This window comes from Mesoplodon densirostris, chromosome X (assembly GCF_025265405.1).
Source record: "Mesoplodon densirostris isolate mMesDen1 chromosome X, mMesDen1 primary haplotype, whole genome shotgun sequence".
NCBI lineage: Eukaryota > Metazoa > Chordata > Mammalia > Artiodactyla > Ziphiidae > Mesoplodon > Mesoplodon densirostris.
The window spans coordinates 98116615-98136346 of NC_082681.1; the positions used below are offsets into that span (position 1 = coordinate 98116615).

At 37.7% G+C, this 19732-nt stretch overlaps 1 protein-coding gene across 1 annotated transcript; it reads left to right on the plus strand.

The window, feature by feature from the left end:
* Positions 1–814: 814 nt before the first annotated feature.
* Positions 815–1529, plus strand: LOC132482242 (thioredoxin reductase-like selenoprotein T). The gene is made up of 2 exons (XM_060087399.1): positions 815–1246; positions 1288–1529. The coding sequence occupies exons 1-2, from the start codon at positions 872–874 to the stop codon at positions 1504–1506; spliced, it is 594 nt and encodes a 197-aa protein (XP_059943382.1). The 5' UTR covers positions 815–871; the 3' UTR covers positions 1507–1529.
* Positions 1530–19732: the final 18203 nt, after the last annotated feature.

Sequence of the window (19732 nt, forward strand, 5' to 3'; positions counted from 1 at the left end):
TAGGCGGACTCTCAACCACTGCGCCACCAGGGAGGCCCTCTTAATGTATCTTGAAGCTCCGTATTAGCATCTCAACAGATACCTCACTCATTTTGATGACTGCATCATGTTCCATTGAGTGCATGTACCATAATTTATTTGACCTCTTCCCTAGTGATAGACATTTTGGTTGTTTCCAAACTTTCGCTGTTACAAATAATGCTGCATATGCCAATTTGTGCAACATGTGAGTATATCTGTAGGATAAATTCCTCAAAGTGGAATTCCTGGGTGTATTTGTAGTTTTGACGGACATTGTCATTCACCCCTCCCAGAGGTCCTACCGATTTACAGTCCCAACCAGCAGTGTCTGAGAGACCCTTTCCCCCACATCTTTGCCAATTATTGGATTATCAAATTTTTGGAGCTTGTGAATCTGATAAATGAAGAATTTCTCAGTGTTGCTTTAATTATTTATTCCTTTTATTACGAGCAAGGTTGAACATTTTCCCCCATATTTAAGAACAATTTGTATTTCCTTCTCTGTGAACTGCCCAGTCATAACCTCCAACAATTTTTCTTCTAGGCTGATGGTATTTTATTTTTGATTCATAGAAGCCCTTTATATATGTCATTTGAATTACAATCATTTGTTCCAGTTTGTTGTTTGTCTTTTGACTTTGCTTATGGTGCAATTTGCCATACAGAAATATTTAATTTTTTGTCATTGATATCAATCATTTCTTTTATGGCTCTGGGTTCTGGATCAAATTAGATAGGCCATTCTACACTTATAAAAGAGTGCTTATAGGAGCAGCTCACGGCTCCGGCTCTACCTTGGGCCGGCTGCAGTCTGAGTCTGAGGACGGCTGAAGTGGTTTGCTCGTTTAAGATGAGGTTTCTGCTACTTCTCCTGGTGGCGGCGTCGGCGGTGGTCCGGAGCGATGCCTCGGCCAACGTGGGTGGCATGCCTGGCAAGAGATTAAAGATGCAGTACGCCATGGGGCCGCTGCTCAAGTTCCAGATTTGTGTTTCCTGAGGTTATAGGCGGGTGTTTGAGGAGTACATGCGGGTTATTAGCCAGCGGTACCCAGACATCCGCATTGAAGGAGAGAATTACCTCCCTCAACCAATATATAGACACATAGCATCTTTCCTGTCAGTCTTCAAGCTAGTGTTAATAGGCTTAATAATTGTTGGCAAGGATTCTTTTGCTTTCTTTGGCATGCAAGTGCCTAGCATCTGGCAGTGGGGCCAAGAAAACAAGGTTGCGTTGAATTGTGGAGTTGCTGGTTATTGCATCACTAGTCTCTTGTCTATGCATGTATGATGGTCTTTTTCTTGAGCAACATGATTGAGAACCAGTGTATGTCAACAGGTGCATTTGAGATAACTTTGAATGATGTACCTGTGTGGTCCAAGCTGGAATCTGATCACCTTCCATCCATGCAACAGCTTGTTCAAATTCTTGACAATGAAATGAAGCTCAATGTGCATATAGATTCAATCCCACACCATCGATCATAGCCCCACCTATCAGCACTGAAAACTCTTCTCTATGGTGTGGAATTTTTCACTTCAACTAAACTGAAAATAAAAGGCGACGGAGTGCAGGGTACCCCAGAAGAAGAGAAGGAAATTTGTATCCAGAAGATGCATGTGGGAAGATAATGTGAGAAGCATAACTGCTTCCACCTTTCTTTAGGCTGACTGAGGGGGGAAAAATAGCTTTGGAGTCTGCACCGAGGGACAAGCAGATCCACAACTTGAAAGGCTTGAGAAGGGAAAAGTGAAGATCACTGCTCTAGATGGATTGCTTCGTTTCCTTCTGGAGGGCCAAGGACCATTCACTAGAAGACCTCTCGGCAGTGAAAGCGTGGAGTTGCAACCACTGGACCGCCAGGGAATTCCCTGATATATGCCCAGGAGTGGGATTGCTGGATCATATGAACAAGATAGAAGAGAGTGCTCAGGCTTCAGTCAGAATTATATTTTAAGTAATCGTCGTCATCATAACAGCAAACACTTAAAAAGAACTTATCATATGATTCCAGGGCAATACTGGAAATGGGGAAGACAGCCATCTATCAACACACAAGCCACTTGGAGTAAATGTCTGGAAAGTACTGTTGGCTGTGCAACACGAGGAGCTGACTAATGAAGACCTGATGGAATTGGAGGCCCAGAGAAAGGATGAAGAGAGACAAGAGGAAGAAGTAACTGAAGAACCGAAGAGACTGACGACGCAGGAGATGGCAAGGGGATTTTCTTTATTTGAGGAGGCGCTGTTAGCTTTTGAGGCATAGGATGGTACACGAAGGTTGCAGCAGCCTTTCAGAATGCAATCCAGTGCTACCATGTCATCTATGACAAGAAAAAAAGAGCTACTACCCAGACATCACTGGATCCTTTTTGCAACAGGGTAGATAGAACTGAATCTGGCAAGGAACCAGAACCTGTGCCATCCACGTCTGGCATGAGTGAAATTGCCTTCCGTCTCCTATTGCTGACGATCCTTCATCTCTACCACCTCCCACCTCGTCTCCCTCCTCCAGTCAGTAACTCTTCTTACCTGTTCCCTCGATGCCAGCCCAAGTATCCTAGCTGTTGTACTGTACTACTGTACTTTTCAACGTACTGTACTGTAAGATTTAAAATGTTTATTTTTTGTTTGTTTTTTATATAGTATTTGTGTGAAAAATATTATAAACCTATTACAGTACAGTACTACATAGCTGATTGTGTTAGTTGGGTACCTAGGCTAACTTCGTTGGACTTTGAACAAATTGGACTTACGAACACGCTGTCGGAGTGGAACTCGCTCATATGTAGGTGACCTACTGTAATGCAACCTTGAGCAATAGCCAATCAAATGATTTCCTTGCTTTGCTCCCACAACTTCTCTATAAAAACCTCTCCTTAGCTCTTGTCTGTGGAGTGCTCCTAACCACTTCTGGTTTGGTGCTGCCAGTTTTCAATCCACATCTGCTCAAATAAATTCTTAAAAATTTGAAAAAAAAAAAGAGTGCTTATATGCTTTCTTCTAGTGTTTTTACTTTTTATTTTTATTTTTTTTATTGAAGTATAGTTGATTTACAATATTGTGTTAGTTTCAGGTGTATAGCAAAGTGGTTCAGATATATATATATAATTTTTTTCAGATTATTTCCATTATATGTTTTTACAAGATATTGAATATAGTTCCCTGTGCTTACAGTAAATCTTTGTTGCTTATCTATTTTACGTATATTTTGTATCTGTTAATCCCCCACTCCTAATTTATCCCTCCCCCCCTTCCCCTTTGGTAACCATAAGTTTTTTTTCTATATCTGTGAGTCTGTTTTGTATATAGATTCATTTGTATTATTTTTTAGATTCCACATATAAGCAATATCATATAATATTTATTTGTCTTTATCTGACTTACTTCACTTAGTATTCTCTAGGTCCATCCATGTTGCTGCAAATGGCAATATTTCATTCTTTTTATGGCTGAATAATATCCCATTGTGTATATATATATATAAAACACATCTTCTTTATCCAGTCATCTGTTGATGGGCACTTAGGTTGCTTCCATGTCTTGGCTATTGTGAATAGCGCTGCTATGAACATTGGGGTGCATGTATTTTCAAATTAGAGTTTTTAACTTTTCTGGATATAAGCCCAGGAGTGAGATTGTTGAATTATATGGGAGCTCTATTTTTAGTTTTTGAGGAACCTCCATACTGTTTTTCATAGCGGTTGCACCAATTTACATTTCCATCAACAGTGTAGGAGGGTTCCCTTTTCTCCACACCCTCTCCAGCATTCATTATTTGTAGACTTTTTGAAGATAGCCATTCTGACTGGTGTGAGGTGATGTCTCATGGCGGGTTTTGATTTGCACTTCTCTAATAATTAGATTGCTGAGCATCTTTTCATATGTCTGTTGGCCACCCCTATGTCTTTTTTGGATAAATGTCTGTTTAGGTCTTATGCCCAGTTTTTGATTAGGTTGTTTGTTTTTTTGATATTGAGTTATATGAGCTGTTTGTATAGTATTTTTATTTTTAAAAGTTTTCTTCATATACATCATGCAACTATTTTAAGTATATTCCCAGGTATTTTATCTATTTTTTTAGTGGCTTTTGTAAATGGGGATCTTTTCTTCCAATAGCTCTTCTGTTTGTGTATAAGAAGGCTATATATTAATTTTGCATATATATTTCTATTTATTAATTTTGTATCTATAAATTTTATTGAATTATCTTATTTCTATAATGATTTTTCAGTTGATTCTTTTGATTTTCTAGGTATACAATTGTATCAAATGTAAATAATAATTTTACCTTCTCATTTCCAATTTTATTCCTTTAACTTGTTCCTTTTGCCTAATTACATTAGCTAGTATCTCCAGATTAAGTTTAAATAATAGTAATAATAGTGAACATCTTTGTTTTATTCCAGTCTCAAATGAGAATACTTTCACTGTTTTCCCATTAAGCATGATGTTGACTTTGGGATACATATAGTGGTGAAACATACATAACATAAAATTTACCAGTACGTTTCAGTGGCATTAAGTACATTCACATTGTTGTGCAACCATCACCACTATCCATCTCCAGAATTTTGTCATCTTTGGCCATGTTTTTATCATGCTGTTTTATCCTTTCTATTGTATTTTGTAGAGATTTTAAAAACAAGAATGGATGTCAAATTTTATTAAATGTCCTTTTAGCATTTATGAAGAAAAGTACATGATTTTAATTCTTTGATCTGTTAATATAATGAATTGTATTAGTAAATTTCCTAATATTGAGTCATCCTCGAATTCCTGGAATTAACTTGTCCTAGTCAGGGTGTGCTATTCTTTTAACGTGTTTTTTCTTTTAATTAGGATTTTTAACTTCAGTTTGGCCTATAGGTTTCCTTTTTTGCCTGTGACATGCTTTTAAGTGGCAGAAATAACAGAGCTTGCTGGTGGATTAGATGCGGAGATTGAGGATAAAGAAGGAATCAGGTGAAACCCAGGTCTATGGCCAGCTAGGGGCGCTTTTACTGAGCAGGAGAAGACTAGGGGTGGGAGGACCACACTGCATTTAGGTCAACAGTGAGACTTCAAGGGAGTGGGGAGGAGGGGGTTATCAGAATCACCTCGTGAGCTTTTTTTTTTTTTTTTTTTTTTTTTGCCTAGGTCGCGTGGCTTGCAGGATCTTAGTTTCTCCACCAGGGATTGAACCCAGCTGGCAGTGGAAGCACACAGTCCTAACCACTGGACTGCCAGGGAATTCCCATCGTGAGCACTTTTAAACTTAAATTGTGTTGTAAGCCTTCAGTTCAAGAGAGTGGACTGTTTAGTGTATAAGCCAATAACAAAGAAGTGACTGTAAGCAGTGAGGCGTGTGTGGTAGGAGTGGGGAATATCCGTGCATGAGGGATTCCAGTAGGTTCCAGGGAGAGTAATAAAGCTGATGGAAGGCTGAAGACTGATGTGGTGGGGAAGAGGGCCTGCCTAGAGTTTGTGCAACGCAGGCTACAGGCAAGGATGCAGCACACCTGGAGAGCGGGGAGACATGAGGGTCAGTGGAAGTGAAAACGGAGACAACCAGATTGCTGCAGAGGAAGTGTTGCTTCCCCATCCCTCTCTCACACTTTACACAGGCTGTCCAGCAGCCAGGCATCTAGTATCTAAGCAAAATGAACATCAATAACGACAGCAATAATAATAAGACAATAAAATATTACGAATTGGCAGGTCGTTCTCTAAATACACAATAAATGATCTTGGTAGAAGCAGAGCAGGTGAGGGCAAGAGAAGCATTAACTCCTGCATGCAAAGATGATGACTTCTAGCATTTTGGGGTCCCTAAGACAATAGCCTATTCACCCTAAAGTAGATGAAATTCAGCCAGTCAATAAGACCTATCCTAGTATATGTAGTCCATAATCCATTTTTCTCATACCTCATTCTTACATATGACAATAAAGGATTACTAGTCTTTTCATAAAAGCTTGCAACATGCTAAGGAGAGAAATACAAAGAAAATCAATGAAGGAACTAAAAATACACTCTAATCATATTTGAAGAGAAAGAGTGTTGGGTGTGTGTGTGTGTGTGTGTGTGTGTGTGTGTGTGTGTGTGTAACTGAGCTAAATTCTCAGCTGTCATGCCAGTAAGTGAACAGAAAATATCTAAAATGATAAATCAACAGTGGTAGAAGCAGATTATTTACAGATACAGAGATAAACCTCAGAAGATAATCAAAGAGTTAAAGAAGGAATAGATAGCATCAGGGGAAGGATAAGAGAAACCATTCTAGAGTATTTGATGTTTTAACCATGTGCAAATTTTACTTTAATAAAAGGCATTTTCAAAGTATTAAAAAAAAGCAGAAAGCAAAATACATGTGGTCAGGCTCTACACAGAATATGTATGAGTGGAGGGGGGTGGGAGGAACCTGGCACACATGTGGAAAACGCTTTCCCAGACGATTCTGATCTGAGTCTCCCCACTCCCCTTGGGGCTACGGACCCAGACAGATGCTGGCCTCCTCCCTGGGTTAACTGTGAAACAGATTCCTGATACATACTAAACTTCTTGAAGTCAAGTTCATAACAACTACCATGTCCTCCCACAAATAAATGCTTTGGAGGACATGAAGTATAAATAATGGATGGAAATAAACTTAGGTTTGATAAGGGCTCGTGAACAGAAATCTAAGATTGAGTAGTTATACATTGGTCTGTATGTTCCTGGCTAAATTTATAAAAATCAAGTCATCCTGAAACAGGAGTGAGGAAGAAATAGGAAACCAAAACCAAAACCAAAACCAAAACCAAACAAAAATCTTTTAACTGTCCCAAATACTTAATTGCAGTTGCAAAGAACTGGGACCAGAACAGGAAGGAAAGAGCTCTTTCTGGAGCTCTTTTATTTTTAAGATTTATTTATTAATTTTATTTATTTTTGGCTGTGTTGGGTCTTAGTTGTGGCACACCGGTTCTTCACTGAGGCAGGCAGGATCTTTCATTGTGGGGCGTGGCCTCCTCTCTAGTTGTGGCGTGCGAGTTTTCTCTCTCTAGTTGTGGCGCGTGGGCTCCAGAGTGCATGGGCTCTCTAGTTGTGGCATGCGGGTTCTCTAGTTGAGGCGTGTGAGCTCAGTAGTTGTGGCGCCTGGGCTTAGTTGCCCTGCGGCATGTGGGATCTTAGTTCCCTGACGAGGGATCAAACCCGCGTCCCCTGCATTGGCAGGCGGATTTTTTACCACTGGACCACCAAGGAAGTCCCTCTTTCTGGAATTTTACTTGCTGTTCCCAACACCACAAATGCTCTTCCACAAGATCTTTGCCTGGCTATCTCCTCGTCTTTCAGGTCTCAGTTTAAATGTCATTTCACTCTTTGATCCAGCATTATCATTATTGAGCAGCTTCCAGTGTGAGGCACTGCTCTAGCTGGTTGGAGAACTAGGAGACACCACAAAGCCCTTACTACTCTCAGGGAACATTGGGGGAGACAGAGAACAAGCAAGTAAATTGATAAATTATCACAAGTTGTATTCCTCGCGTACCTAACTCTGAGATGTGTCAAAGACAAAACTAAGTCTGAGACAAAATTAACACAAGCTCTTCACTCATATACTTGGGATGAGGGAACCCACCTACTATCACTTTCATTTCAACCTGGGTTCAAGGGTGTTAGAGAGTAAAAAGAGGAAATGCTGAAATGGTCTCTGATTGATGTGTTCTATTATGGAGGGATTTTTGGAAGTGGGGAGACTTTCCAATTGATACTCAGGTACATTCGGCAGTCTTTGGTTGGAGCCATTTGGGGGCGTTTCAGAAGAGGAAGGACTGTTCGATGTTAAGGGCCGAGGGTTTTCTATGGCTGGTTATTTGAATACAGGCTGTTCATTAGGGAACACCCTTGGGATCAACACCCGTGGGAGGCAGGGAGAGCAAGCAGGAAGAGTCCAGCTGCCATGGTCCAATAAGGTCACTCTTTCTAGACATTTTCAATGACAAGAGCTTGGAAATATCAATATATATGCTTTTTTTCTATAAAGATAAAATACATCATGAATTCATACATAACACTTCTAATTCAAATTCAGGACTACAGGGCTTTATTTAACACTTTATTCAATCTGTATTTCTATTTTCTCATACCAAAAGTTTTGGTCCCCAATTTTATCAACATATTACATGAAATAGTCTCAGAATACTAACACCAACACTACCACTAACATGATTGCTGAAAGGAGTTAAGGTGCTTTGGGGTTTGCTTTTGCCTTTAGAGAATATCCCTAGGGATATATAGACAAATTACTGTACTTAAAGATAGTAACTTGAAATAATTATTCTCTGTGTGGTTTTTCTGCCAAATTGATAGACAATTTGGTTCATTTGTTTCATGCAGTTTTTGGTTTTTAAGAATTGCTCTTGAAAAATTTAATTTTGTTTTCTAATTAAAAGAAATGGTTTCAAAATCAAATATACAAAACAAGATATATTCAAAGAAGTCTAGCTTCCATTCTTTTCCTTCCCACCCTGTTCCCTCTGTCTCTCTCTCAATAACTTTAAAAAATGTTTTTCATTCTCAGACATAAATTGTAGCAATATTTTCTGAGATCAGTCTCCCAAGGCAAAAGAAATAAAAGCAAATAAATAAATGGGACCTAATCAAACTTAAAAGCTTTTGCACAGCAAAGGAAGCCATCAATAAAATGAAAAGACAGCCTACGGACTGGGAGAAAATATTTGCAAACAATGCGACCAACAAGGGGTTAATATCCAAAATATACAAATAGCTCATACAACTCAATATTGAAGAAACAAATAACCAAGTCAGAAAATGGGCAGAAGACGTAAATAGACGTTTCTCCAAAGAAAGCATACAGATGGCCAACAGGCACATGAAAAGATGCTCAACATCGCTAATTATTAGAGAAATGCAAATCAAAACCACACGGAGGTATCACCTCACACTGGTCAGAATGGCCATCATTAAAAAGTCTACAAATAGTAAATGCTGCAGAGGGTGTGGACAAAAGTGAACTCACCTACACTGTTGGTGGAAATGTACATTGGTGCAGCCACTATGGAAAACAGTATGGAAGTTTCTTTAAAAGTCAAAATAGAGCTATTATATGATCTAGCAATCCCTCTTCTGGGCATGTAACCGGAAAAGTTGAAAACACTAATTCGAGAAGATGCATGCACCCCAATGTTCAAAGCAGCATTGTTTACAATGGCCAAGACATGGAAATGACCCAAGTGCCCATCAACAGATGACTGGATAAAGATGTGATATATATATATATATATATATATATATATATATATATATATATATACACAATGGAATATTACTCAGCCATAACAAAGAAGGAAATACTGCTATTTACAACAACGTGAATGGACTTAGAGAATATTGTACTAAGTGAAGTAAGTCAGACAGAGAAAGACAAATATTACATGATATCACTCATGTGGAATCTAAAAATAATCTAATGAATCTATATAGAAAACAGAAACAGACTCACAGACATAAAAAACAAATTTATGGTTACCAAAGGGGAAAGGGGGGGAGGCATAAATTAGAAGTATGGGATTAACAGATACAAAGTACTATGCAAAAAATAGATAAGCAACAAGGATTTACTATATAACACAGGAAACTATATTCAACACCTTGCAATACCTGTAACGGAAAATAATCTGAAAAAAAGGATAACTGAATTACTTGGTTGTACACCTGAAACTAACACAATATGGTAAATCAACTATACTTCAATTAAAAAAATGTATTTGTTTACCCTTCCATTTACAAAAAGTGTAAGCAAATACATGTTGGTAGATAATTATGCATGGTTCTCTCATGCTTCTGTACATCTTGCAAACAGTCACTGATTGCTTTCGTTCCAGACTATCTTTTCAAAGATGTTTGTATCGCTAACAGGTTTGGAAGATAGAAACAGTGTCTCCTTTGGGAGCCCAGGACAGGCAGGTTTACTTCCCATTATAAAATATTCAGGTTCCCTAAGCCCAGAGTTCCTTTCCTGTAATGTAACCTACTGCATGTGCAGGTATTACATGATCCTTTTCATGTCACCCTTGGAATTGGAGCTTGGGAAACCAGCTCAAATGCTGATACTCTGACTAATGCTATTTCTGTGAGTAATAGATCTCTTTGTCTCTCTTTTGTGATCAGAGAGTTTTGAGCAAAGAAGTGCCTTGATCTTACAGGGACATAATCTTACACACTTTAAAAGGATCATTCTGGTTACAGTGTAGATGATCTCATGTAGGCCTGCAAGGATGGAAATAGGAGGCTGTTGAAAAACTAGTCCAAAAGAAACAAGGATGGGAATGGAGCAGGAAGGTAATGACAAAAGGACTGATTCTGTATACATTTGACTCTCCTGAATTTCAGATATTAGATGTGTCAAATTCAAACTATAAAATGAATATATTTTAAAAGTTATTTTAATTTTTTTTTTTTTTTGCCACCCCATGTGGCTTGCAGGATCTTAGTTCCCTGACCAGGGATTGAACCTGGGCCACGGCAGTGAAAGCCCCGAATCCTAACCACTAGGCCACGAGGGAACTCCCTAAGTTTAATTTTATCAATTTAATCAATAGGTCTGAAATGACATCAAAAGAGAGGCACTGAAAAGTTTTCTCTCCAACCTTATTCCACAGTCATTCAATCCCCTCTCCAAAGGCAATTAGAGTGACATTAGTTAATAGTAAAATTAGTTAAATTGTTGAAAGAAATAGGAGATGGAATGACAAGACCCAAGAATCTTGTGTCTTCTGCCAGAATCGACAAAACTGTGGCAGTCTAACTTGTTAGCTTGCAAGTTGGATAAGGTTCAGACCTTCACAGTTCTTGAAAGCACTTATACTTTTGTATTCTACCCTACCCATTTCTTAGACAAATGTTAAGTGTTCTATACATACTTTGTTTATTTAAAGGTAAAGTACAGAATATATTTAAAATCAAGGGACTGGATGAGATCTAGGGAGTGAATGCAGGTCAAAAAGAAGTCCAAGGATGATCCCTGGGATATTCCAATATTTGGAGGTTGGAAAGATGAAGGGAAATCCTTGTAGAAGACTGAGAAGAAGCAGCTAGTGAGGTAGGAAGGGAATCAAAAAGAGTGATGGCCCAGATTCTGAAGACTTTCTTAGCCAGCATCCCTGAAAAACTCTAAAGTGGCATTCTACCCCCAATCCAGTCCCTCTGTGTTTATCATCTGTTTTAAATACTTCATAACGTTTATAGTCATCTGAAATTGTGTATTTGTTTATTTAACTGCCGCATTAGATCATATACTCCAGGAGAGCAGAGAATTGTCTAAAAGGGTTACCACTGTAACCTCAGCAACTAAACTAGGGCCTGACACACAATAGGCACTCAACAAATATGTATGGAATGAGTGAGTGCCTGCATGCATACAGGGATGAATGAATGAGTATTTTCTGGACTAAATTTACTTGAACAGACTCTTAGATGAGCCCACCCTTTTCCAATTTCCTTGTAAATAGGTTAGCTTATAGTGAGGATCCAGCACAAAATAAAATTAACAACGTTTGATAATATTCATCTCAGGGAACTTAAAGTTGTGGTGAATTTCACTAGATACCCCAGTGCTCTGAATTTTTGAGAGTCCAGGAGGATCTCAACAGCCTGAGACAGGGTAGGTTGTGTGTGAGCGTGCATGCATGCGCCCGAGCATGTGTGTGTGTGTGTCTGTGTGTGTGTGTGTTTTAAAATGGGGAAAAAAGGTATAATACAAGTAATTATATACACTTAGATACTTGGGAAAATACCAGAACAAATTATAAACCAATCGATTTTCCAGCACTTAAGAAAGCAAAAATCACTGTGTGGCTAGCATTATAATCTCATGGTGAACCAGTGTGCCAGACTGATTCTGTTTTCTGCTATGACTGCCATGTCACGCTGATCCTGGGGAAGCAGTAGATGTAATCTATTCAGACTTCATTAAGGCTTACATGTCCTCCAGCATGTTTTTCTAATCAACAACCTAGACAGATAAGGTCTATATCTACTGTGTCCAAGAAGACTTTCCTGCTTGCCAAAAATATAGCAGGGACCCAATCATATTTATTACCACTCTTTAGAGCTAGTAGCACCCTGGAGAGAGAGTGGTGGAGAAAGTGATGGGCTCATAGGGAAAAGATAAGCACAACAAAATCAAGGGAAGGGAAGGTATGATAATACTTTGGCTCAGGTATTGTTTATCATTTATGCACAGGAATACACTCAGTTCTCTCCATATGGTACTTGACAGATACAATGGATGACCTTGGTTTAGCTCTAGGGCTTTGATAGCAGAGCTTATCAGGTTTAATAAATAAATACAGCTTATAAGAAAGGGATTTTTTTTTCAACCTATAGTACCTTTAAAAGTTTTATTTTTTTTTTCCTGAGGACAGATACAATTAACATCTTCTAAAAAAAGAAAAAGTACACAAAAAAGCAGAGTATAGTAAAAAGCAATATACTCTTACTATAATACTGTTTATATACTCTTACTTAAATAATGTTTATATGGTATTTAAACAACCATGAACTTTGGTGCCAGACAGTACTGGGTTCAAATCCAAACTCTGCTACTTGATAGAACTATATAACCTATATCTTGTCTGAGTCTCAATTTCCACAATAATAAAATGGGAATAGAGAGGGAAGAGAGCAGAAGCAAGAACTACAATTCTGCAGCTTGTGGAATGAAAACCACATTCACAGAAAGATAGACAAAGTGAAAAGGCAGAGGACTATGTCCCAGATGAAGGAACAAGATAAAACCCCAGAAAAACAACTAAAGGAAGTGGAGATAGGCAACCTTCCAGAAAAAGAATTCAAAAAAATGATAGTGAAGATGATCCAGGACCTCAGGAAAAGAATGGAGGCAAAGATCGAGAAGATGCAAGAAATATTTAACAAAGACCTAGAAGAATTAAAGAACAAACAAACAGAGATGAACAATACAATAACTGAAATGAAAACTGCACTACAAGGAATCAATAGCAGAATAACTGAGGCATAAGAACAGGTAACTGACCTGGAAGACAGAATGGTGGAATTCACTGCTGCAGAACAGAATAAAGAAAAAAGAAAGAAAAGAAATGAAGACAGCCTAAGAGACCTCTGGGACAACATTAACCACACCAACATTCACGTGATAGGGTCCCAGAAGGAGAAGAGAGAGAAAAAGGACCCGAGAAAATATTTGAAGAGATTATAGTCAAAAACTTCCCTAACATGGGAAAGGAAATAGCCACCCAAGTCCAGGAAGCACAGAGAGTCCCATACAGGATAAACCCTAGGAGAAACACACCAAGACACACATTAATCAAACTATCAAAAATTAAATACAAAGAAAAAATATTAAAAGCAGCAAGGTGTAAACAACAAATAACATACAAGGGAATACCCATAAGGTTAACAGCTGATCTTTCAGCAGAAACTCTGCAAGCCAAAATGGAGTGGCAGGACATATTTAAAGTGGTGAAAGGGAAAAACCTACAACCAAGATTACTCTACCCAGCAAAGATCTCATTCAGATTCGACAGAGAAATTGAAACATTTACAGACAAGCAAAAGATAAGAGAATTCAGCACCACCAAACCAGCTTTACAACAAACGCCAAAGGAACTTCTCTAGGCAGGAAACACAAGAGAAGGAAAAGACGTACAATAACAAACCCAAAACAATTAAGAAAATGGTAATAGGAACATACATATTGATAACTACCTTAAAAGTAAATGGATTAGGGCCTCCCTGTGGCACAGTGGTTGAGAGTCCGCCTGCCGATGCAGGGGATACGGGTTCGTGTCCCGGTCTGGGAGGATCCCATATGCCGCGGAGCGGCTGGGCCCGTGAGCCATGGCCGCTGGGCCTGCGCATCCGGAGCCTGTGCTCCACAACGGGAGAGGCCACAACAGTGAGAGGCCCGCATACCGCAAAAAGAAAAAAAAAAAAAAAAAAAAGTGAATGGATTAAATGCTCCAACCAAAAGACACAGGCTCACTGAATGGATACAAAAACAAGACCCATATATATGCTGTCTACAAGAGACCCACTTCAGACCTAGGGACACATACAGACTGAAACTGAGGGGATGGAAAAAGATATTCCATGCAAATGGAAATCAAAAGAAAGCTGGAATAGCAATACTCATATCAGATAAAACAGACTTTAAAATAAAGAATGTTACAAGAGACAAGGAAGGACACTACATAATGATCAAGGGATCAATCCAAGCAGAAGATATAACAGTTATAAATATATATGCACCCAACATAGGAGAATGTCAATGCATAAGGCAACTGCTAACAGCTATAAAAGAGGAAATTGACAGTAACACAATAATAGTGGGGGACTGTAACACCTCACTTACATCAATGGGCAGATCATCCAGACAGAAAATTAATAAGGAAACGCAAGCTTTAAATGACACAATAGACCAGATAGATTTCATTGATATTTGTAGGACATTCCATCCAAAAACAGTAGATTACATTTTCTTCTCAAGTGCACACGGAATGTTCTCCAGGATAGATCACATCTTGGGTCACAAATCAAGCCTCAGTAAATTTAAGATAATTGAAATCATATCAAGCAGCTTTTCCAACCACAATGCTATGAGATTAGAAATAAATTACAGGGAAAAATATGTAAAAAACACAAACACATGGAGGCTAAACAATTATTACTAAATAACCAAGAGATCATTGAAGGAATCAAAGAGGAAATTAAAAAATACCTGGAGACAAATGACAGTGAAAACATGAGGACCCAAAACCTATGGCATGCAGCAAAAGCAGTTCTAAGAGGGAAGTTTATAGCAATACAATCCTACCTCAAGAAACATCTCAAATAAACAATCTAACCTTGCACCTAAAAGATCTAGAGAAAGAAGAAAAAAAAACCCCAAAAGTTAGCAGAAGGAAAGAAATCATAAAGATCAGATCAGAAATAAATGAAAAAGAAATGAAGGACACAATAGCAAAGATTAATAAAACTAAAAGCTGGTTCTTTCAGAAGATAAACAAAATTGATAAACCTTTAGCCAGACTCATCAAGAAAAAGAGGGAGAGGACTCAAATCAATAAAATTAGAAATGAAAAAGGAGAAGTTACAACAGAAACTGCAGAAACACAAAGCATCATAAGAGACTACTGCAAGCAACTCTATGCCAATAAAATGGACAACCTGGAAGAAATGGACAAATTCTTAGAAAGGTATAATCTTCCAAGACTGGACCAGGAAGAAATAGAAAATATGAACAGACCAATCACAAGTAATGAAATTGAAACTGTGATTAAAAGTCTTCCAACAAACAAAAGTCCAGGGCCATATGGCTTCACAGGTGAATTCTAAGAAACATTTAGAGAAGAGCTAACACCAGTCCTTCTCAAATTCTTCCAAAAAACTGCAGAGGAAGGAACACTCCCAAACTCATTCTACGAGGCCACCATCACCCTGATACTAAAACCAGACAGAGATACTACAAAAAAAGAAAATTATAGACCAATATCACTGATGAATATAGATGCAAAAATCCTCAACAAAATACTAGCAAACAGAATCCAACAACACATTAAAAGGATCATACACCATGATCAAGTGGGTTTTATCCCAGGGATGCAAGGATTCTTCAACATATGCAAATCAATCAATGTGATGCACCATATTAACAAACTGAAGAATAAAAACCATATGGTCATCTCAATAGATGCAGAAAAAGCTTTCAACAAAATTCAACACCCATTTCTGATAAAAATTCTCCAGAGGGCTTCCCTGGTGGCGCAGTGGTTGAGAGTCTGCCTGCTGATGCACGGGACAAGGGTTCGTGCCCCAGTCCAGGAGGATCCCACATGCCGCGGAGCGGCTGGGCCCGTGAGCCATGGCCGCTGAGCCTGCGCATCCGGAGCCTGTGCTCCACAACAGGAAGAGGCCACAACAGTGAGAGGCCCGTGTACTGCAAAAAAAAAAAAAAAAAAAAATTCTCCAGAAAGTGGGCATAGAGGGGAAAAAAATGGGAATAATAATGCTTAATTTGTAAGTCTGTTGTAAAGGCTAAAGGAGCTTGGGTTTTCTACTTCAGAAAACATGAAAGACCAGATAGTCCAATAAACCTTTCTATAATAAAGCATCTAGAAATCCGAGATACAATACTAGCTCCCTAGAAAGTAAAGGAAATCTCCAAGAGCCAAAAAAGAACAGAAAACAGAAACCAAAGCGATAGGCAAGCCCAAAAGCTACTCATGGTTGCCGCTGTTAGGAACATAGAACTCTGGGGTTTTTTTGTTTTTGTTTTTTTTAATTTTATTGAGGTAGAGTTGATTCACAAGGTTGTGTTTAATTTCTGCTGTACAGCAAAGTGACTCAGTTATACATATATATTCTTTTTTATATTCTTTTCTGTTATGGTTTATCACAGGATATTGAATATAGTTCCAAACTCTGGTGTTTAATACTTACCAGGGACACAGGACACAGGGCTTCAGGCCTGCACAAAGAAGAGTGCTACAACTTCACAGGAAGTCAGGACCCTCTAAGGACTGCAGCCAAGTGAAAAGGTAGGCCAGAAAATCGATCTGCTTGCAACAAGTGGAGAAAATGAGTCTTGTTTGTCTCAATTCCCCGTTTAAGAGGAGAAAAATGTCTTCCCTAAAAACGTATAACGATAAGCCTGCGTTTGTATGTGGTTCGATTTCAAATTTATGTCACCTTTGAAGTCCCAGGGATTTAATTTAAAGTGGTCCTGGGTTCATAACACACTGTGGTGCTTCATACAAGATAATGGAAATTCTCTCTGGAAGAATTTGCCCCTCAAGCCAGATTCCTCAGGATTTCTACAGATACAGTTCATCCAAGCAGAAGTCAATATAAAATTAGGAAGAACTCGAAGAGACAAGCCACTAACAAGCAGAAACAAAAAGTAGCAGAATTGGACCCCCTGAATTTCAGATATTAGATGCACCAAATACAAACTATAAAATTAATATGTTTAAAAAGTTGTTTTGAGTTCAATTTCATCAATTTATTCAGTAGGACTGAAATGGCACCAAAAGAGATGCATTGAAAAGTTTCTTTCTAACCTTATTTCACAGTCATCCACTCACCTCTGCAAAGGCAACTGGAGTTACCAGTTAGTTAAATTGTCAAAAGAAATATGAGATGGAATTACAAATATGAGCAAGGAACAAGAATACATAAAAAAATAATCAAACAGACTTTTAAAAAGGTCCAAATAACATTTTTAGAAATAAAAGATGTAATCATGAAATTATATACTCAATGAATGGGTTAAAGAGATTAGATAGATCTGAAGATAGGACAAGTGAACTGGAAGAAAAATCTGAAAAAATATTACACAGAATTCAGCACTCAGAGACACAGAGACAGAAAATATGAGAGGATAAGGGACATTAAGAATAAATAGGAAAATTCAATATATATTTAAATGAATATCCAGAAAGAGAGAACAGAAAGAATTGGGGGAAAGGTAATATTCAAATACATAATGGTGGAGAATTTTCTAGAATTGTTGAAAGACACAAATCCTTAGGTTGAAGAATTACAATGAGCTCGGAGAACACTAATAAAAAATATACTCTTAGACTTATCATAGTCTAAACTGGAGAACACCAAAGACAAAGAGGGAATCTCAAAAGCAATTAGAAAGAAAGAAAGAAAAAAAAAGGATTACCAAAAAATGAAGAGCAATTGGATTGACAACAGATTTATCAACATCAAAAATAAAACCAGAATACAGTGGATTATGCCTTTAAAGTGGGAAAACAAAATATCTGTCAACCTAGAATTGTATCCTCAGGTGAATTATCTTCTTTTTTTTTAACAAAACAATCTTTCTGTTTGCCTCCATTAAGTTCAGTCCATGTAATAAGCCAGTTTCATAGACAAAGATATGTGTATAAGAAATGTTTATTTCAGCTTTATTTATAGAAGCAAAACATACCCATAAATATGGGATGGGATAAATTATATAAATTATGGTATACTCAAGAAATGGAATGTTATATAGTTATTATAATGATACAGAAATATATTTAGTACATATTTTCAAATTATAAAAATCAAGTAGCCCAGCAATGTGCATATTATGATCCCATTTTTGTAAATAAACACATACATTCATGTGAATTAAAATCATATGGAAGAATATACAAGAATCTGTTAGCAGTGGTTATATCTTGGTCTGAAGTCAGATGGTAGAGAGTAGGTGGAGGGAATTTGATTTTGAAATTTATATTCTTCTCATACTCTTTTTTTAAAATTAAGACTTACTTTTTTTTTTTTAAATAGAATTGTCTTTTAAGGGTGAGGGGAAAGTAAAGGTATTTCCAGATAAAGAAAAACGAAGAATTTGCTACCATATTTTCTTAAAGAAGAAAGATCCCATAATAAAGATCTGAGATATAAGAATAAATGATAAAGGGACTTCCTTGATGGTCCAGTGGTTAAGACTCCGTGCTTCCAAAGCAGGGGACTCAGGTTTGATCCCTGGTTGGGGATGTAAGATCCCACATAGTGTGAGGCGCGGCCAAAAAAAAAAAAAAATCCAGGTTTGTGCTATTTACCAACAATATACAATGCTTCAGAAAGATCGAAAATAAAAGGTTAGGAAAAGATAATTTGGTAGCAAGGACTAACCAGAAGAAATGTTGTGTAGTTATATTAATATCAGACTGAAATAGATTGTCTCTTTTATATACAGTTAGAGCTGGGAAGTGACTGATACATCAAGGAATAAATTTCAAGTCCTCCTTTCATCTACAAGTGGTCATATGACCAATTATTGCCAGTCAACCATGAGTGGAATTGATGCCTTCTAAGTACAGGACTCTGCACATACTGGCACAAAATCTGTATGAGAATTTTCCTAGTTTTTGTTGTTATAAAAAAAATTTACCCCAAATTCACCAGCCAGTGTAAAAATTTTATTGTACTCCTTTCTAGGTTTCTCTAAACATAATTCTGTAAACATAAAAGAAAGTGGGAACTCATTGTATACATAGACTAGTCTGGATTCCTCATAAAACCCTATACTGTTACTTCTCTTCCATGTTACCAAGTGCTCCTCCAAAGCATGACTTTCAAGCTTGCAACAGCAATCTGTAACTCAGCACAGTTCCAGGCACAGGGTAACCTTTAATAAATGTTAGCCGTGAGTGATGAAGAGAAGGGGCCTGAGGATGGCAAGGAAAGAGATGAAGGAAGTAGCATAGTTCACCCACCCGCTCCCTTGAAATCCACAGTAATGAACGTCACTGCCTATATCTTTGTTTATCTCTGATAATTTCCTAAGGACAAATTGCTAGAAGTAGAATTACTGGGTCCAAGAATACAGGATGTTTAAGACTCTTGATACAGATTCTCAAATTGCTTTCTAGAAAGATTGCATCAATTTATAATTCTCACAACTGCCTTTTAAAATGGGGATCATTATTCCCATTTAACAGATCAGATAAGCAAAGCTCAGAGAAGATTAAGAAACTTGTTCCAAGTCACTGCTAAACCTGGGCTTTGAATCCAACTAGGAAATTATTATTCCATTCCTTTTTATTTTTATTTATTTAAAAAATTATTTTATATTGGAGTATAGTTAACTATGTTGTGTTAGTTTCAGGTGTACAGCAAAGTAATTCAGTTATACATATACATGTATCTATTCTTTTTCAAATTCTTTTCCCATTTAGATGTTAC